This window comes from Cygnus atratus, chromosome 5, assembly GCF_013377495.2.
Source record: "Cygnus atratus isolate AKBS03 ecotype Queensland, Australia chromosome 5, CAtr_DNAZoo_HiC_assembly, whole genome shotgun sequence".
Lineage (NCBI taxonomy): Eukaryota > Metazoa > Chordata > Aves > Anseriformes > Anatidae > Cygnus > Cygnus atratus.
Genome location: NC_066366.1, coordinates 4,333,880 through 4,355,381, shown reverse-complemented (window position 1 = coordinate 4,355,381; position 21,502 = coordinate 4,333,880). Strand labels below are relative to the sequence as shown.

General features: G+C 36.5%; 1 protein-coding gene across 1 annotated transcript in view; it reads left to right on the top strand.

Moving 5' to 3' along the window:
* Positions 1-21,502, top strand: part of SOX6 (SRY-box transcription factor 6) — a 245,401-nt gene that overhangs the window by 27,635 nt on the left and 196,264 nt on the right. The window contains exon 3 of the mRNA XM_050711088.1: positions 2,706-2,916. Coding sequence (XP_050567045.1) covers positions 2,706-2,916 — 211 coding nt within the window. The remainder of the gene's footprint in view (positions 1-2,705; positions 2,917-21,502) is intronic.

Here is a 21,502-nt window from a genome sequence, read left to right as displayed (position 1 = left end):
CTCAAATATAACAGCCATTTAGTGATCCCAATGATACAGCTGCAGAGCCAAACAGAACAGAAAATAGCAGGGATACCTTTCGCCTTTCTTTTCTTTTTTTTTTTTTTTTTTTGTTCTACATTTTAATTACCCACAAAAGTGACAATATAATATACTGTTAGTTGAGCAGATCCTCATTCTTTCTGAGATTATCATTTGGCCTCAATTCCATAAATGTTCATTATTTTCGTGGAGTTTAAACTTGACTCGTCTTCATTAGGGACATTTCAGTCTTTGGGGCAAGAAAAAGAAGTGTATGTGTGCTTCCTAATGGAGGCAGGGTTTGGAGAGTCTTGCATTATCAATGAAGGAACATTGTGCTGCACCGTGTATGCATCCAGATTAGAGAGAGGATAGGTTTTCAGGAGGAAGAACATTCAGTCAATTCTACTTGCTCCACAGAGTAGCCTTATCTTCCTTTCTCCAGCCTAAACAATGGATTTAGTGTCCCTCACTGAGAGCATGATTAAAAAACTCCATTGAGCCTGATGGATATGCTTCATGTACTGTAAGAGGATGTTGGTTTCCTGAGAACTAAGTCCTTTCAAATTACTAAGATGCTCTTATGGTGTAGTCTTCAGAGGCATAAAATGCTATGTTATATGGTATTAATTCATTGAGGAAACATATAGAAAATTCAAGTTTTATATTTGAAAAATGTTAGAAGATGCTTTTTTCATCTCCACTGTAACTTAGAATAAGGTTTAAGAATAGTTTCCAAAAACTACCTTGCATTATTGAAGTTAAACCTCCCTTTTCTAAGGGCAACTAAATAAATTGAGATCTGTACCAAGTCATCTAAGCTATCATTGTTCTGTGTGATATCTGAGTTTTTAATGAATACAAGTGGATGGGATGACAAATTCTTTAATGCTTGACAGCTGAAAAAATTAAGTTAAAGATTTTGTTCCATGTCACCTGTCTGGGGTTATGTAATTTCTTTCACTACTGCTGTGTTGACAAGAGTGCTGCTACTGCTCAGATACTACAGCGTTGTCTTCTAGTTTTTTGTTTTAGCAAATAAATGCATTTTCAACATCACTAGCAAATACTTCCTCCTTCCTGAACAGCAATAATAGTGCTGTGCAGATCATATACTGCTGTGCTTGATGACGATTTGTCACCACCGCCTTCTGTGCAGTCCGCAGCCCTTAGTTACACTTGCTCATTGTTTGTGAGCTTCTTCTGCAATATTGCACAGCCACTTCATAATCTGTTCAAGACTGAAGCAAAGATTTATGTATGTCATTATTGCCAATGGTTAATGCTTTCTAGTCCATCTTTCTTCAGACCTTGTTTCACCTGGGACTTTTCCCAACACATGTTTCTTCAGCGCTCTGTAGATGGGTATTCTCAGCTCATAGAGGAATAAGAATATTATCGTTTCTAGAGAACACTATGTGTTGGGAGAATGATTTTTGATAGAACTATTAATTTGTCTCTTAATTCTTAAATATATTGCTGCTATTATTATTAGTCTTTAATTTCAATGAAAGTCTGTTTTAGGACATTTAATATATCCACTGACAATACTAAGCTTTCTATAAACAAAAAAGTTTGATGTTTTTTTACCCCAGTTTTTTTTAGCATTCCTAGTCTGATATTATTAAAAATTGTAATTAGAATAATTTTGGAAAGAGAACTGTGTGAGAAATTCCTGTGGTTGAGTTTTTAAGGGCAAATTGAAGAACTTGTGCTGTTTTAGCTGAAAGAGTGGAAGCAGAGATGCAGCAAATGCCTGTGGTTGAGAGGATAAGGAGTCTGAGGGAGAGAAGTTCATGTAGGGCTCAACTGTTCGGTGATATTGCAAAACTGACAAGACTTGGACATTACTGGTTCCTTTTTTATGCTTTTCTGTTTAGTTTATAGCTCAAATACTATGTTATCTATTGTAAAGGGAGGTGAACCTGTTTTCCTTCTCTTTTATTTGGCTATGTAACTTCCTTCTGTTTTTGGCCATAAAATACATTTTCTGATGCATGTAGTCCTGCTACAGCATACGTGACTTATTCTGTCACAAACTCATCTGTTTTTTCATTCTTGTCCTTATTAGTCTGGAAAATAACATCTACTTTTGTATATTAGAACCAATATAACCTTCATTCTTTAAGATGAGTATATGATCTAAAGAGCAGTAAATGAGCACAGATAGACACGTACCACCAGCCCTGTTTAACTGTTAAGTATATTCAAATGATTTTCCTTGCTTTTCAGTCATTCCCTAACTCTTCTTGAAATTTTAAATTTTGTTGTTTTCTGTTAGCTTAGGATCCATCCAAAAATTATTTGTCCTTGTCTGTGTTTTCTCTCTCAGTGCTTTCTGTAATGCCCTTACTTAAGACACTAAATAAAACTGCAAAATCTGAACACGTTCATTGAAAAAATGTTGAAGTGGCTTGTTTCTGACAAGCAAAATCCTTGATGAGTATCTCAGGTATGAAATACAATAAGCAGAAGCCTGGAGAGGACTGGCTTTAAGGAAAAAGAGATTCCTGTCAGGCACTGAGACTGAGAAATTCAAATCATAATGCATGTTTTAGAAAATGGAGGATACGTGTAGCATCGTTAGCGTGACAAACTAATAAATACTGCTTTCAACTGCAACCTGCAATCCTTCTGATGTAAGAGAGTAGCTTATATTTTGACATTATGTTGTTTCTTTGCAGGAATCAGAGAGTAATAAGTTATGTTCCCTATATTCCTTCCGAAATACCTCTACCTCACCACACAAGCCCGACGAAGGAAGTCGTGACCGCAGTGAGCTAATGACCAGTGTTAATTTTGGAACGCCAGAGCGCCGCAAAGGAAGCCTTGCAGATGTGGTGGACACACTGAAGCAGAAGAAACTAGAAGAAATGACCAGGACTGAGCAAGAGGGTATGTGTTGGATAAGACTGATACAGTTTCCCCACACCCTACAAATTTTATGGCATAAGGAATGTGTTGGGTATCAAGAGCCAGCAAACTGCATAATTGGCAAAGACTAGGATAAAGTTATTCACGGGTTACCATGGCAATGGTAGTTTGAGATCCATTAGGGATTTTAGACCAATATGTCTGTTTTATAAAACTTTCTAAATTGTGTTGGTTGTCTGTAAGTAGAAGCAAGAATGTTGGTTTAGATAAAAACACTTACTTGAGAGGTTATGATGAATTCTTAACTGGTTGTAGAGTTGTGAGGGATGTTTTTCAGTGGTATTTGATCTTTTTCTTTCAAAGACAAATGTTTATTTTAAACAATAGGAATGAATAAAACATGAACTGTTTTATTGTGCCTTAAAAATTCTCATCTTTTATCACCTGAATGACCCAGTATCTGTGGCCAGGAGAATGGGAAACAGCTTTAAGTGTGAGGAGTACCTAGTTCTGACCTATATATCTAGATCTGCAGCCGAAGAAATCTTTTTATTTTTATTTTTTCTTTTTTACAGTCTGCTCAGATATTGTTACATCTTTTAAAAATGAGGACAAACCTTGGAGCTGTAAGGCAGTTTATATATTCAGTCCTTATTCCGATATTCTCATCAACTTTGCTAAGATGTTTTTCTTGGTAGATACTAAACTGAATTGGAGAATGAGTTCATCAGCATATATGTGCACAAGGTCAGGGCCCAACATGAAATTCTCTCACCACGTCAAGTAGAATGAAGTCTTATTTGCTTCTGCAACAATATCTTATGGTGTGTGAGTTCATACATGAGTTTGAACCAGGGAAGGTCTGGGAGCAAAAGGCTCTGAAATAGATATACAAATACGAAGGCATCTGTGGGGATTCTGTTATTTTGCCAGTGTTGTTTTGTGGCATTAGAAATATCCCAGGAGGAATATTAGTAGTGTAATAGATCCACAAGGCACTGGCACTGTGTGATCTCTCTTTTTCTTTGAAATATGAATGAGTTCAGTATGATCTCAGCTATCCTCAGCTTCATGATCTGGTCACAGCCTTCAAATGGTGCATGTTAGGATCCGTTGGCTTCACTTGGTGAAGTAGATTTCACTTCTTGATACTGAAACAATAATATGTTTAAATATGGAATGAAATCATGTAGGGATGGAAGTATGCTTTCAAATTTCTTGGCACAATTGTTAAATGCCAGCACATAGATAAATGTGTTCTATAGGTGTCCTTTCTGAAGCTGGTGAAACATCTCTAAAGAGAGAACGTCCCAGATTCTTTACTACCATCTGTCTGTTTTCAGCTGTAAAGATCACTCTTTTAAAAATTGCTTTCTTAGATTTGGTGGTTGGACTGGGAAAACTATTTAAATGTTACTTTGGCAAAGTTGTTTTTTACAGTCAGTAACAGTCGTTCAACACTCCATGCTAATCAAAGGTCTTGGCTCATACTTTGCTGCGGGTGTATACAAGTTGCTGTTGATTATAGTGACACCACTGCTAAAACTTCTCCAGGGGTGTACTGAATGGTGTGCTAATAAAAATGTGCATCAAAAGCTTTAAAAAGAGTATCATAGTAAGAATTCAAGCATTTTGTAGCTTATTTTCATTGAGAGTTTTCTGCACTTCCTTAGTATTAGTATACGCTAGATGATTTAAGAGAGGTATGTGCACAGCAAAGAGGTCCCTCTCACTGAGTCTAAGCCTTCCATGCTGTATATTCTCACTAGCTGTGACATAAAGGTCATTTCTGATCTATAAAATAGTCCTGCCTCTTTTGGGCCACTATATACTTGAAAACTATTCTAAATTCTCTCTGTAAGTTCAAAGGTAATTGATTGTGTCTACATGTTAAGTTCTTCTAAATCTATCAAGTATTTTGGTAGAGAACAACCCTCCATCGCTCCAGATAATTATTGAAAGTCTGACTGGTACTATATAAGCTAATGTGGAAAAATAATAATACAAAGATTGGAAATTCTTCAGAATTTTATGCTTAGGTAATACAGTGGTTTTAAAGTTTTTTGTAGATAGAAATACCAAAATTCTTGTCACAGATTTGAATACCTATTTCAGTATTTAGAAGTTTCTCTGAATTAAAAAGAAGCAAGCTCTCCATACGTGTTTGATTTGCATAAAATAACATTTTAAAAATAATTCCTATTTTATGATTCTAATCTTTGTTGTGACTGGGTGCTGCAACTGACTCTGCACTGAGTCAGTTGGAGAAATGAGGTCTGAGCTTATGAATATGTTTTTGCCATCTAACAGTCTATTTTAAACTAGCTAATTAATAGCCTAATTGCACATATATCATATATGATGCTCTTCAACACCTATCATTTAAAATAGGTTCATTTGGGGTTCTCTTCTTTAAATGGTATGGTGTCTTGATCTGTCACAAAATTGCTTACCCAAATTGAAAAACACCTGCTGATTTTTAGAGCAAATAGATAACATAATATAATTGATTTAATGAAGGTAATGGGGAACAAATATCTATTCCTGCTGTATAATACTGCGTAAATTTTGTGTGGCTTGAAATCCTGTATCACTCCTTTGAATAAATGACTAGTTTGTGTTAGCATTTTACAGGGAGGAGCTCCATGAATATCGATGTAGCTGTGGGAAATGGGCTAACATGAGGTCGTATGTCAAGTTAATTGTACAGTTAGAAGTGGAATAAAGAATCAAGAATTCCAATCATCTGCTCTAACCCCTATGCGAGTACGGTAACAAGTCTCTTTCACAGTAATTATTGGAACTTTCTAGTCCATCTATAGTATCTGAATTTGAGTAATATGAATTGCTGGTGTCAAATACATAAATATTTTGCAGTACACCTTCAAGTGCTAGGTATCTCTTATGCTTGTATATTCTGCTTGTGGTCTCTGCTGTAGCTCGTAATATTGGAAAAAGAAATACATACTGAGAGACTTTATTGTGTCTAAACAGATATATTTAATCAGGGTCCCTTAGCTTCTGAAAATAAGTTGTCTAATGAGAATTTCATCTGAGCAGCTGTGACTGAGGAGGTCAGCAAGCATTGCCTAAGAGAATATGGCCCAGCTGGTTAAATCTGGTTGTTGTAGTGATTTAAATGGTCAAGTGCTGCTTGTAATCCAGGACCGTCTGTTTGTAAAGGAAAGAGTGAGTGCTTCAGCATAATGTACAGCTGTTTTAATCTCTCTTTAATAATAGTGCTTCAGCCAGTGTCATGTCTTGTGAACATGAGCGCCTCATACAGGGTTGAATATATGTTAGGTCAGTTTCCAGCGTTATTTGTAGTTTGAACGAAAACTACCTACATCACAGGATAAACAACGTTTTTTGACTTCACGGTCCAGTATTTTCGTGCTTTGTACATTAAAACATTCCCATGTCCTAATTTGTAATGAGTTGGAAATGAGAAAATTGATGAGAAAATTCTAACCGTAAGAAAAAAAACGCTACAAATATTTAGGGTTAATTTGAGTATGTAAAGACTTTGCTGACATGTGTTCTCGTAAGATAGAAGAGGTCAGAAATGAACAGGTGTCTAATTTAATCAACACTAGACTCTCAAGCCTCTTGGATAACTTCAATATATTTCTCTTCTGAGTTTTTCTGTAAGAAGAATGATTGTTTTGCTGATATTTTTCCTTGGAAGTATCCTCCAGTAAAATCTTTACAGATTCAAATGAAGAGCGTGTGAGATAGTATGGTCAGACTGCTGCTCTCCCTTTCTACACACCTTCAGTGAAAGATGTTTCTTTCAGAATATTGCTTATATTACTTTTGCGTGACAGATTTACGTCGCCAGGCTGCCTGGACTCTAGACTAAGAATTGGCTTCCAGACAACTATCCCACTGTCCTTCATCATAAGCCTCTACGAGCAATAATTAGTAGTACATATCTTGTCTGTAGCTAGGAGAGCAGATTTCCCCCTTTCAGATCTGGAATGCTAGGTTGGCAGGTCAGCTGGCACTTCTGGGCTGGAAACTGGGCATGTCATTTCTGCTAAGTGCTAAGCCCTCATTACTCTGGGCCTGGATTCCTAATTCACTTTTGACCTTGATTCTGTGCAATGTATACAGTATCATTTTTCAACCAAGCTCAGCTCAGAATTCTAGCACAAGCTTTTTATAAACTGCTTCCCATTCTTGTTTCCTCCTTGAAGACCATAGTTGAACATTCAGAGAGATCAAAGATATTTACGTATGCATGTTGGAATAATGAACATCTATATAAAGAGCAGTATATTCATAAATTCCCATGTATTCCGTGTCATGTGCACCTGTTTGTACTGTCTCTCCATGGATGGAAATATGTAACTCACACAGATACATAATACGTCTGAAGATGGCTAAATTAAAAATTAAGGATTCATATGTGATATTCATTTTATATGCAATAGGGAAAACCTTGCTACAGTACTCTATAGTAGTGGTTTCATTTTTTTTCTGTTTTCCTGTGCTTTTTTTTTTTTTTTTCCCTCCTTTGAGCTTCATTAGTTAATAATAATTGAAGGGTTTCTTTTATATTAACTTAAACTAGATTAACATTTCCCCCCAAAATCTTTGTCATGTCAGTAAGGACAGTATGCTCAGGTTTTGCATGCACAAATATGTACACATTTCCTGTTGACTTCACCGAGAAATAAAAAAAAACCTATCACATACTGTGTTTTGTAACTGGATATCGATAAACCATTTGAGCTGTCATTTTATGCAGGTTTTTTATTTTCTATCAGAACCTGTGTGTGCTCTATCATATTAACTGAATGAAGAGTTTCAATTTTGTATTTTTTGTTTTAAGCCTCCCCTAGCTGAGAACAGACTGAGTTCAGGCATGTACTCTTGTTTTCTTGTATACTTTGAAGCATATAATCTTTGAGGGCTTTATGTGTCAGGAGTTCTCTTCTGTGGATCAGGTCTAGAAGTGAGCTATTGTGGTCCATGAATATTTTTAAATGTTTTTCAGAAGTTCTGTTGATTTAATTCAAATTATCTGTCTTGAGGTGTGATCTACAACCACACTTTCCACTGAAGAAGGCATAGTCCCTGGTTGTCCTAATGCACCTGGCATTTATAAACCTCTGTCTTTATTATCCAGTTCTCTTGGTGCCTAGAGATATTTTTTGTTTGTTTGTTTCAGGGTTTTAAAAGTGTTCCTGGGATTTTGTATTAGGATTATTCAAATGAATCGTTATATGTGTGTGTGTGTGTATATATATATATATATATATGCTCTATTTTTTTTTGTGATAAATTACTATTACTGTTCTATTTCTTGTAATACCTATGAAATACTGAAATACTGTGAAGTGGCAACAGGGATTCCTCTCAGCTAGAAACAAACCCTTTAGATGTGAAAAAAAATACACCTTCTTCAAAGTCTTTTCATCTTCTTTGGTAAACCTTGCCATATCTTCTTGGTACCAGGCTCATTATGCTTCTTTTTTCTTCTTTAACTATTAAAAATCATGTTTGGTTAGCAACTTTGCAATTGGTTATGTATATAGAGAAATGCAATGCATACCGCTTAACTTGATTTTTTTGTCAGAAGCTGTGTGTAGCAGCATCCGGGTCCTGACTGGGGCCCAGGAATTCTTCTGTTAAACTCCAAACATGCTTTCAAAAGGTCCCTGCCCCAAAGTCCATGCAGTGAATGGATGAGTCAGATTGGGTTAGAGGAGGGAGATGCGGCACATTTTCCTAAACGGCTGCTTTTGCTTACCTCTCTACCATATAATTAGATGCAACTCCCTCTCTCTCTCTTCTCATTCAGCGATGTTTGTAAAATCACACTTGTCACTCCTTTTTCACACAATTTATGTTTCTGTTTTAGAAAAAATATATTCCTTTGTTCATGTAATATTTAGGGAAGCTTTATGGATTTAAAAATTTATAGTAGTTCATTTATTGAAACGTGCTGCTAATTTCAGTGCCTTAATAGGTTAAAGTAATTTGGGAACATTACTGCAAAGAAAGTGGTTTCTAAGGTTAGTTCCCTGGTAACTAAAAGATGATGCAGCCTACTTCCTTTCTATCTGAATTGCTTGCTTTTTCAATCAAAAATGTATTCTTGTTTGAAGCAGAAATAACTTAAGGAACTTGCTTTAATGACATTTATAACCCAACATATGTTTAGGTCACTTTTTCTTCCAAAGGCAGATACAGCTTGTGTAATCTCACACTATCTGGTCATTAATAATTTGTCTCATATTTTTATTTATCCTTCTAGGTATGTGAGAATATATGCATTTTTGATTATGTCCTGTCTTATATCCTTCAAGTCTTTCAGAGTACTGCTTCATGATTAAATGTTATATCACAGATTTTATTTAAGAAATTGGAACATGTTGTCATCCTTCCACCTTCACTTTTATTGTCTGGCTGTCTACAATATAGTCCTGCTCAGTACTGTAGCATTTGAGTACCTGGTCATTAATCACAGACTGTGTGTGGATTCAGTATAATAATTCTTCAGCATTTTTCAGCATATCTCATACTACATTTGAAAGTTTCCTTTTGGTTTTCTTTGTTTGCAAAATTTGATTGTGACACAGAAATGGGGAACAGAGCAGGTTTTTACATAGGTAATACGAAGAATGAGATCTGTATGAGTAAATCAGTAGATGATGGAGACCATCTTTTTTGTTAAAAGCTATTACAGTTTTCATGTCCCTTCAGTTTGTAGTCCTAATTCAGGATCATTAACAAAAACGTGGTGAGTGTGATGGTAGCATTTTTCATAACAAGATCTGCTAGAAGTCGAGTGGAGATAGCTGCATGTGGACCTGTCAGGCAAAAACAAACCTTGGTTGCTATCAGGCAGTATCTAGATGTAAGATCTATGGCATTTTGTTAAGATTCTACTTTTATGGAAGTTCTGTTTCCTGGTACAGGTTGTTTTCTTGTTGAAGAATTGTACCTCTGCACCTCTACAAAACTGTTGCTTTTGCTAATTCACAGAGCTGATCATAGCTTGAATCCTAATGTGGGGAGAGTCTGAAATCCAGGTCTCAATTTTGAAGACTGGGACATCCCTTTTAGCTAACTTCTAACTCTCTAAAGTATTTTTGGGCATATTTTCTATCACCATTTTCAGATGTTCCCATTTCATTGGGGAAATGTCTTTATTCTGCCCTGAGTATCTGAGATGAGTAAAATCATTTTCATTAGTACAGATGGACTTTCAGCATTTCCTCATTGTCTCTGAACTTGAGTTACAAGCTAGTCTTGTAGACAGGGACAGATTAAACTGAAACAGGCTGGGATCTTCTCAATGCCAGCATCTGCTGGCCATTACAACCAGTTTCTCCCCAGTGATTGTATTTTCCAATGTCCTTCAGGACTCATCTCATCTTTTCCTTTAATCCCACTGTACCTCTCAATCCTGGACACGATTTAATTAATTTTTTTTACTGTGTGATAAGTTGTCTCATTGTTACATTTTATATAATTTTCTACAGTATGCTTATCCACCTTTTTGTCTCCTTTTAAGATGTGGTGTAAGTTCTGCTATCTTTACACTCTTTGTATGTTATGAGAATCATGAAGACATTATAAAGAAACATAGCTAAGAGACAACTTTTTCCTTTGGACCATAAGAAAGGCAAGTCCAATATGAATGGGTACACATAACATTGGGCTCTGTGATGAAGAATGCAAGAGATTAAATAGCTGTAAAAATATGACAAGTTGCTTCAGTTGCGTGATCTTGGCAGCAGATAAATAAATTTAGACTTCATTGGTTTCTCATGTACTGTGACACAGGCGTTATGATCAGATCATGGTTTAAAATAGGAATTGAACTACTTTTCCTAGTCATCAGATTAACAGTAGGAACTGGATAGCAATGCTTCCCTTCCTTATGTTGCCAAGGTAAACATAAAAAAAAAAATGAGGAAAAGGTAGGACTCGGATATGGCCGATCTTGTATGTCATTGTCTTTTCAAGTTCTGCAGGGTGAATGACCTCAGATTTCTTTGGTGATGAACTTTAGTTTTAGTTAGTCTTATTTACTTTGCCATTCCTGCTGTTTTGCAGCCAGGTCTAAAAGTGCTTTAAGTGCTGTGACTGGGGTAATGAATGAAAATTTCTTTCCAGCACTGAGAGTATTGCATTAGACTGAATAGTCACCTTACTTGTAAAAGCACTATTAGAGAGGGGCAGCTGTAAGTAAGGATAACGATTTGTGTCCAGTGCTTATTTACTGAAAAGTGTAAATGTATTATTTATTGAGAGCTCTCCAGACAGTGCTTGTCAGAATAAAAATGTCAACTCTAAGCAAAATGTTATAATACATAATAAAAATGCTAGGTATGCACTTTAGAGATACGGCTAATTAGATCTGCTTTTCTTAAAGAAATGACAGTAAAAATGCTCAGCAGTATATACATTTTAAATGCTGATATATATCTATGTTTTCCTATACCGTATTTGGTTTCGATACCTTATCATTACTTAAAAATAATTTTGACAACTTTATTTGGTTGCCATAAGAGAGACAGAGGCACTTGCTATCTGTCTGCACAAGACAGATACATGTTCAGACTGTCTTGTTCATGTACCAGAGAGCGTGCCTCTCTCATCTCTGTGCTTTAGTCTGCAACTCCAAGATGCCACTTCCATGAGGGAAACATGCCTCCGATGGAAACAACAAACAGTTCCTAAGATTATTCTTTAGCCATGCTAATTAAACTCAAACAAATATTATGTTAAGGAGACTAAATCCATTCAATGTCAGTGTTACTTCTGTGTAATATTAAATGCAAGTAAGTGTTAGGAGAAAAAGAAAAAAAAACTTTTTTTTTGTCCATTTAAAATAATACTTTATACAATTTCAGTATTTTTAGATGCCTTTATTTTCACTGAAATTTCTAATGGGAAAAATTGGAACTTATGAAAATAGAGATCTAGAGTGTTTTATAATGTGAGGGAGGAAATTAGATTTTGAATTTACCATTTTTTGTAAAAAGAGTAAATGTAAGAACTTTGTAAGAACTGCTCAGTTCAGCATAATAAAATTTAAGATGCTGTCATTAAAAGCATTAAAAGCAGCTTTCTTTTTTGAAGTATATTGGCCAATCCGTGAAAGTTCCCTCTTGTGGTCACCTCAGTGGCAATGTATGCACGTTCCTGCACCCAGTTCGCTGTCGTTTCCCAGAGCGGGAGAACCAGAGGACAGCTGAGGAAGGAAGGTGGGTCCAGACCCCACTCAGAGCAGCATCGCCCACTGCAGGTTGCTCGGGACCACATCCCATCAGCTTTGGAGTATCTCCATGGATGGAAATACCATGGCCTCTCTGGCAACCTGCTCAATGTTTGATCGCTCTTGCAGTAAGAAAGGTTTTTCTTATGTTTAAAAGGAATATCCTGTATTTCTGTTCATGCCCATTGTCTCTTGGCCTCTTACTGGGCACCGCTGAGAAGAGTGTGGGTCCGTCTTCTTTACTCCTGCCATCATAGACGTTGGTAAGATCCCCTGGAGCCTGCTCTTTTCCTGGCTAACCACTCACAGTTCGTCCGGTTTCTCCTCGAATAAGGGATGCACTGATCACTCGCTCGTCTTTGTGGCCCTTTGCAGCACTCTCTCCACTACGTGTTGTACTGGGGAGCCCGGAGTTGGATGCAGCACTCTGGGTATAGCCTCAAATGTGGTTTATTTTAAGGTTCTGCAGTTCTGCATTGTACGACTGATTTGATACCCTTAAAGCCAGGAGGGGTTTGACCAGAGCTTCAGAAGTGGCAGGTCCAAGCTGTGGCTTAGTGAGACTTGCACATGTAATTCAAGTTCTGGCCCTGCACGGGTGCTCTCACTTTCCAGTCTGTAGCTGAAGAGAGCAAGTAAAAATCAGGAACAAAACATAATTCTGTGTTCTGAGCTACATGTTTCTATGATTCGTAAGTGTATTTTGGATTGTGATGAATCCTTTTAATCCCCGTTTATATTTAGGCATCTTCCTTATTTGCTCATTGGCATGTTGATCTCCAAACTAAAGCAAGAGTTAATAGTTACACGTGTCAAAATTCTCCTTCTTTGGAATGTCTTCAATAACATAAAGAAGTGCTTGCGTTGCTAGAGTTCATATTGTGAGATTCATGAAAAGAGAGTACAGTAGCCCTTGTTAAACACAGTCGTGAGGACAAGTCCTGTGTAAATCATCCGCAGATAGCTCCTGTTAGCATTGCTCTGTCCCGACTAGCAGCACCCATTCTGTTGCAGTCTCGGGTCCTCCTTTAACATGGGCTGCCAGTCAGTAAAGCCATGCCAAAATGTCTTGTTCTACAGTGTAGCATTTTGGAATGTGTCTAATAGCTGTTTTCTTTTATTAATCATAATATATTTTTAACTTTACTTACATAGGTGCCCAGAGTTCCTGGGCACAGTGCCCTATTTATGAATGCCTGTTTATTTTCATCTTCCTTTTTATTAACTGCTTTACTTAATGCTTTACATAACCGTTTGCCATATTTTGGTGTGAAGTGATAATGCACTGCTGCCTGCTTACATTTCTAAAAGAACTGATGTGACATCACCTTCCAGAGTGAATCATGATCTTCACTGAACCTAAAAAAAAAAAACATCTTGAATGCTCTTCTGTCTTTTATTTGTTTGAAAATGTTGAAGCAAGCAGGCTCTTTCCCTCATCTGGAGGAACTCTGAACACTCCAGTATGGGGAGCCTGCAAGGGCATCAAAAAATTGGAGAGCCCTGCAGTGAATTTCTTGTTAGTCTAACACCTTAAGATTGAATTCTGCTTGCATTTGTAATGATGTTGTATGTGCTAGGGGATATGCATGCAGACAGGGTTCTGCTCTTTCTACTCTCTCTTCAAATTTACCTGCGTTTTTGATGTTTAAAACAGCTCTGGTTCTCCGCATAGGTTTTAGCGCTCCTTATCGTATCTTAAATATGTAACAAGCAGATTACTTTTAAATATTTACAGTGAAACAAAAACTAACACATTGGGCAGAGGTTTGTTAAAATGTCAGAAGAACTTGCCATAGTGAAAAATAAATATTGAACCACTTTTATTCTGAAGGTGACTCTATTAATTTCAGTGGAATTACTGCAGGAGTAGGATTTTTTTCTGAAAAATATCTGTCTACAGCTTGCATCATAATTTTATTATTTTCAACAGAACTTTGAGTAGCCCTGAAGTAATTTTATAGATCAGGCATACGCATGCATTACTAATTAAAATGAGCTTCCTTTGCTTCAGTTTCCTCTGTGGACTGCTTGTGTTTTTAGCTGTTTAAATGTGGTTGTTGCAGCTTTATTAATGGGTTTTATTATATCTTCAGTTATGCAAGGAATTAAAAATGTAGCTGGAGCATGGGTTCCTCCACGTTTCAGTCTATCTGTTGCTGCTGTGTTGTTCTGTGAACAACAGATACACTGAATGAGTAGACAGCGTATTGTGTCTGTTGCCTTTCAGTGCCTGTGTATCTGATAACACAACAGACAGTGGCCAGACATATAACCTCAAAAATCAAACCAATTCGTTAATGAACTAATAAGGCAATGTAATAAGCATCTCCATTCAGTCGTTTCCCCCAGATTTCAGTTATTCCTTTTAGCAAGAGTATCTAGTGCTGTATCAACAAATTATTTGATGACAATAATTTGGCTGATGAGAATACAAGGAAAAAGGCCCAATCTAATTAGCAAAGACTGTACATTAGGTGGTGAAGCATGGCTAATATTTTATTTTTTATTGTCAAACCACAATTTGCAACTTTCTGTGGTTGGTTTTGTCTCCCCCTCCCCCTCCAAGCCCACTAAATCATGAAAAAAAGGCCGAGACTACAGGACTTGAAACACAGTGGCCCTGAAGTGATGGGAAAATGGCCAAGATGTCACAGCTAATTTCTGACCCTGCTTTATAAGTTCTGCTGTTCCTTATTCCCCTTGTCAGTCTGTGAATCCCTGAGGCTGTACAAACTGGCCTAACATCACTCAGCTCCGGTTTTATATCCTCTTTTAATAATGTTGAGTCTATTCTGTCCAACTTTGATTCAGACAACCTGCTTGTCTTGAAAAAGTGATATATTTAATCAGTGGCTCTGTCTCCAGCATAGCTCCCACTGCGTGAGACTAGAGCCAAAGAGTAGTGCAGTGGCCTGTCACTTCTGTTTGAATAGGTAATGTGGAGCTGCTCAGCCGAAGAGACAGGAGCTGGAACTGCTTGTTAGGACACATGATCAAAAGCCACTCTCTGCTTTCTGCCAATCAAGCCTCATGTCGCCTTGTGGGGCAGACATTAAATAGATTTTTCTGCTGTACGCTGTGGGCACTTTGCCAGTTTGACATGTGAACTGTTACAAAAGATACCAGAGTTTCCACTGCTTGCTGACTGCTTTTAAATATTACCAAGCCATTGCTGTCCAAGTAGAATATTTTAAATAATGGATTATGATAAATTTCCACTACTCCTAGGCAGTCTCTTCCTGCTCCCAGCAGTTCAAAGATGTTTTTAATACCGAAACCCTAAGTTGGTTTCTGGAAACAAACAAGCAAACAAAAACTGTTGAGCGGCCCTATGGCAAATAGATCTGAACAACACAGTTATTGTCTGAGAATTCTGGTGAGTTGTCTGCTTTCACTGGTGTCGTTGTGAATATTGTTTCTATTTTTGGTCTTTTAACATAATTTAATTGGATTTTCCTAGTTGAGATTATAGCACAATTTTATTATTATGTTTATTTGGAGGGATATTAAAATCGAGTTGTTTTGTAAATGAGGTTGAATTTATTTATTGTGTTTCTTGGCTGCTGGTGCAAATATAACAGTCTTGAAGTGGCTCTGTAGTTGTTTTTAGTTATACTTTCCCTTGTTTTTTTCCTCTTTGTCTATTACCCTTCATAACCACCTCAGCTCTTGTGCCCATGGCAACAACACTCAGTGGTGGAGGCTAACAAAGATGACATTTAGGCTTTGCCTAAGTAATGAATATTCTTTTGTAACTTGCAGGGCCACTGAATTTATGCCATTTTCTAGAGGTTCCCAGTACCTAGAAAACTGCTACTATAAATGTGGTTATGCTCATGTTATCCGGATATTTGCTTCTTTGTGCTTGCGGTTGCTGATATAATATCTTTTTTTTCCTCCTTTTTATTTTTTATTTTTTGAGTAAAACATTTCTACCAAAACATACCATGGCAATCTACTGGAACTCATTTAAGCAGTGAGCTACACATAAACAGCTGCTCCTTCAATAAGCCATTCTTTATAATACCCTTATTACCTTCTAGTGTCTCAAATTCTGATTAGTCAACAGTGCTGATTACTGTATGGCATTCCACTGCCCATCTTCCTTCTGCTCAGCTGCTCATGTCTTAGCTGTTATGTGATTACAACACAACTTGTGCATTGTTTCTCCAAGTTGTTCTTCATATTGTATATCTTTAAAAAAAAAAAAAAAAGAGAGAGAGAGAGCTCTTGAGGAGACGGAAACATTTATTTTGAGTCACCATAAATTCTCTGAAACTTTGTGAATTGTTTTTGTACAACTGTGATCTTCACAGTCTGTTGGCTCTGTAACTTAGCAGAAGGATGAGTAAATTCTCTAGATTTACAACAAGGATAATCTATAAATACATCTCAGTTAAAAAAAGACTTTAGAATAATGATTGTTAGTTATTGTGAAATTTGTAATGTGGTAGAGCAGGAGAGACAAAAGAGTGTTTTGCTTTTTATTTTTGCAAAATGAAACAAATTTGCAAATTTGCAAATGAAACAAAGCACACACAGCTTTGGCCTAGCTTTGCTTTTGCGAGAATCAGGGGGTTCAAAAGTCAGTAAGGACAGAGCTAAGTGATGGCGAAGCAGTTTGGATAACCCACCATCAGTAACATGTCCTGAGTTTCGGCAAGGGGTGTAGCGGTAGATGGAAAACACAGAATGAAAATGGGAAGAGAGGACATTGTGTCCTCGGTGCTCCAGAGTTTTGCTTTTTGGTCAAAGCAGCAAACACAGAGGTTCGTTAAGGACATTAAAACTTTGTTGGCTGGTTTATAGGTAAATAATGCCATAGTGAGAAGAACACCCTTGCTGTGACTCCAAAGCCCCCCGCAGCTTCCTTTGGTGCAACCCCTTAGAATCAAGTCCTGGTGAGTAAGAAATGCTGACACACTCAAAACTCAGCCCCATTAAAGGCCTTAAATCTGTCATTGTGCTCTGGAGCCTGTTCTGAAAATAGCAAAGCTCTTTTTGTAAATTAAAATCGGTGTGAATGGGAACAGATGTTGACATGCTTTACTTTATCTGCAGGGATCCCTGTCAGGGGGGAGAGGGTCAGTGAGGTTAGATGGTAGGAATTACTGCAAATGTGCAAAAGACAGAGTAGTCTAATATAGACATTGTCTTTGGCTTTATGTAGAGCTGTAATAAGAGCCAGTGGTTGCTTCTGGTGGCTGCTAAGTCTGTGTATAAGGAACGAGGATTGTGTAATACCTTTAATTCCTTGGAGAACGCTGTCCCCTTTTCTATCTGTTTATACAAGGAGAGGGATGCTGCCCTGCTTTTCAGAATTGCTGCACTCAGATCTGGATTCCAGGAGATCCTGAGTGACCTCAATTCTCATTTACTTTGGCATTACCTGAGCTCTCTCAGGACCTTGGGCAAGGTTCTTAGCATCTCTGAGAATCAACCTTTAGAAAGCCTATGTTCAGTCTGACATTGGGTAGTGTTTCCGGTATTTCAGCATTACTTTTTAAGATTTTGGGTGAACTCTCAGGTTGCATTAGAGTCATCATCAACTTTTAATAGTTTTTGAAATAAAAAAGCATTATATTCTGAAATGTGCAATTTATTAAACAGCTTTGCAAGTCACTCTAAATAAATTTTCATTGAAGATTTTTCCTGATTAAAAAAAAATATATATAGCATAGGATGAATTTATTTATAAGAACTGTAATAGTTTCCCTCAATTCCTTTTATATTTTAGATTACCTTATAATTTTCTAAATCTACATGAACAATAATGATCAATTTTGTCAGTATTATTCACACCTTTTATTAATTTAGCATAGATGAATAAATGTGAATGTTGTGAAGAGTTGATTGGGAATAGATTTTAAATCTGACAGTTAGATTACAGGGTACCTAAGAAAAAATGGCTCTTTCACGAGGTACCTAGTAATTTAATTCTTGTTTGAAATTATTATAATTTATTACAGTGTGTGGGTCCTAATGAATGTCTACTATTAAATGAAAAGGAGAAATTGAAATTATGAAATTCTTTTAACTTGTATCTTAAAAATCCTCTTAAACAATTCAGTAGATATTAATAAGCAATGTGCTTTTCTTTCCCTTTTATGTGAGTGCAAACAAAAACATTTTTGCCATTATAGAATGACATTAGATGAGTGCTGCTGGATATTCTTACTTAGGTTTAAGACTGTCTTAAAATAGAATGGAATAATTTCATATGATGAAAAATATCTAAAATTTACTATCTCATTTAGACATTTAGACCGTAACGTAAGAGACCTTCAGAACTTTTGGAAGGCAAATCAAAATCACTCTGTAGAAGTTTTGCCTTTGTTAGAAATGCAAACGTGAGGAGAAATTAAAGCTTTTCAGCTACTAAGAGAGTCATTCATCAGGGTGAGAGAATATAATGAACATTATACTTTTATTATCTTTATATCAAATTATTTTCCACTTTCATTATTGACCTCATTTTGAAAAATGGGACAACTTGGGGAAAATGGGTAGGTATTTCCAAATAAACACAAAGACTAGGCTATAGAGACATTTCAAATAAGTGATGGAACACAAATTGTGAAGTACCTTCATTGAGAGGCTGAACACACATTAGGAAAGTCTTAGATACAAATTATATCAGAACATACTGCTGTAGCTGACATAAGATGAGGCCACTAGTGGGGTTATGTTGGAATTAAATCTGCTTAAAGAATACGAGGCCTCTGGTTCTGTCTGAAACATACCACTAGAACTGAAACATACCACTAGAACTAGAAACATCACCACTAGATTATGTGAGCATTATATAGGCATCTAATAAATAAATAAGCATTTCAGTGGAAATTCTGGTTGTAATTACACTGTTTACAAGTCAATAGCAGTTGTGGCCATTGCAGTTTACTGGTTTCAAACTGGCTCAGGTAAAATCAGGGTTTTGCTCCTCTGTACTGTTTTTTTTTTTTTTTTTTTTAATCTCTTCCTGTATCTCTTCCTGTGGATGATTTGTATCACTGAAACATGAACCAGTGTCTCTCTACAAGGCAGAAAAATGTATTTCTAAGCTGAGCAAGTCACTAGAGTTGGCTGCTGCTTCTTCAACTATTTTCTTTAAGTCACAAACAATACAGTTACTCTCCTCAGTGAAGTCAATTTAGTATGAGGAATAAAATATTACCTCTGGCTACCTGTTGCTGTCTTGCAGTTGACAGATGCAGCACCAGTTGGATACTCCATTTTAGGGTAACAAGGTAGCACTGTGTGCTTGCATCCTTTGAGATGCATGTGTCTTTTCTTCTGGTAAGAGGATGTGGGATATTATGCCACTCCACATTTCCTACTGTGTTGCCAGAAACGAAAAGAAAACAAAAACCAAAAGGAAGGGGAAAAAAAAGGAAAAAAGATGAGAAAAGAAAAAGAGAAGAGAGGAAAGAAAAGAAAGGAAAAGAGACAAGACTTCTTTCAGGTGAAGAATTTTTTCATTTTCACCAAACAGATGTTTTGAAGTTCTAGAGGCTGTAGCTGAAGCCAGTATTTTCAAAAGTAACCTGGATTTGAGAATGTACTTTTTTTTTTTTTCCCCTATTCAAATTACAAGGTACCCAAAAGCACTATATTCGAAAAAGACATTAGGCACAGAATATAACTTATGTTAACCATTTGTGCTCTTTCTCACTGCACACAATTGTGGCAGAGAATCTGATTGCGTGTGAACATTGCTATCTAGCAGATAGGATCTGTTTCGTGCTACTAGTAGAAAAATAGTGACTGAACAGAATTTGTTCTATTCAAACTTCTAAAAATACTTGGGCCTTTCTCACCAGTTAGGAATTTTTATATGTTTACTGTTCTTCACTATAACCAATTCCAGCAACTACACTGTTACAGTTTAAAAAATCGAACAAACAAACAAACAAAAAACCAAAACAACAAAAAAAACATGCTAAAACAGGAGCTGAAATATCTTTAATAGCAAACATTTTGAATTATAAATATGACTTATGGCTAGTGTCATGTTGATCCCCTTTCTTAGCCATATTCTGACTAAGCATATAATAGAAAATTATTTTCAGTAAAATATGTAAGTAATACGAAATTAAATTATTTACTTTATTAAACTTGTGCTTTCGGGTCTTGTTTAAACCTTAAATGAACATGGAAATCTGAAAGAGATGAGATTAAAAGGTTTAAATAGCTCTAAAATTATATTTACATTAGTGCAATCTGTCAGTTTTAATATTAATCTGCTTTTTTAGTTGAGATTGTATTGTAAAAAACCACCCAGCGTGAGCTAAAGTAGCCCAGAATATTTGCGTGATGAAGCTTGTTTGTTCCTTTCCTTGAGAACTCTGACTAATTAAGAAAAGTTCAGTTCAGTGTTCTGATATTAGCTGTACTTCTTAGAAATGACCTTGTGGGGTAGAGAAGCATGGCACAGTGGCACTTTCCAGCTGTACACATGGTATCCGTCGGGGTACAATCATGCTCAGTCCCAGCACCGCAGGCTTGGACATATGTTGAGTTTTATTTCTTTCTTCTGACATTAATCCTATTCACCAGCTGTTCTGCCAGCTGCCATTCTTCAGCTTGGAGATTACATTTTGGGGGATACCAACAAATGCCTAGTTGACCAGTGTTCTCCCCACTTAGTTTAAAAATGATTGGAGTTCTGGGTGAGCATTACTCAGTCTTTTTTACTACCTCTGTCCTTAACTGTCTTTGAATTCTAGGCTTGATTTATGATCACTTTGAATACACTGCAGAAAAGCCCTCAAAAGGGCTCTGATTTCTACCATGCTGGTAAATCTGTGTGCACAGAAAAAAATAAAAAGGTTTGCAGTTAACATGCTGAAAGCTGTAATTAATGTTACATGCACTATTATGTAAACAGCATTAATTAGTGCCAAATTCTTCTGATAAAAATCATATTTTAGTCAAAAAAATGTCTTAAGTTTTCATTTTCACATGTGCCTAATTTAAGAAGTTGCCTTTTTGTAAGAAACGGTTTCACTAATCTGGTTTGAGCAGACTATTAAATCTCTGTTACACTCATAACATATACTAATAAGTCGTATAGATTTCTCAGTTCATATTCCAGATGATCTGTCCATAAGCAGGATGTTAAACATCTGTAGTTTAAGCCTTCTGGGACTAACAAATGCATTAATGCTGGGAAGAAATGTGGCCTGAACAATAAGGTTACAGACCATGTGGTAAAGAAACAGCCCCGATATCATCAACTCAGCACATACGGTGCACTATGACTGAGTTGTAATACAGCAATAAAAGAACAATGAGAGTCTTAAACTGTATCCATTTATAGCATATATTCATCACATTCTTATCAGTAAAGACCGAGAATCCCATATT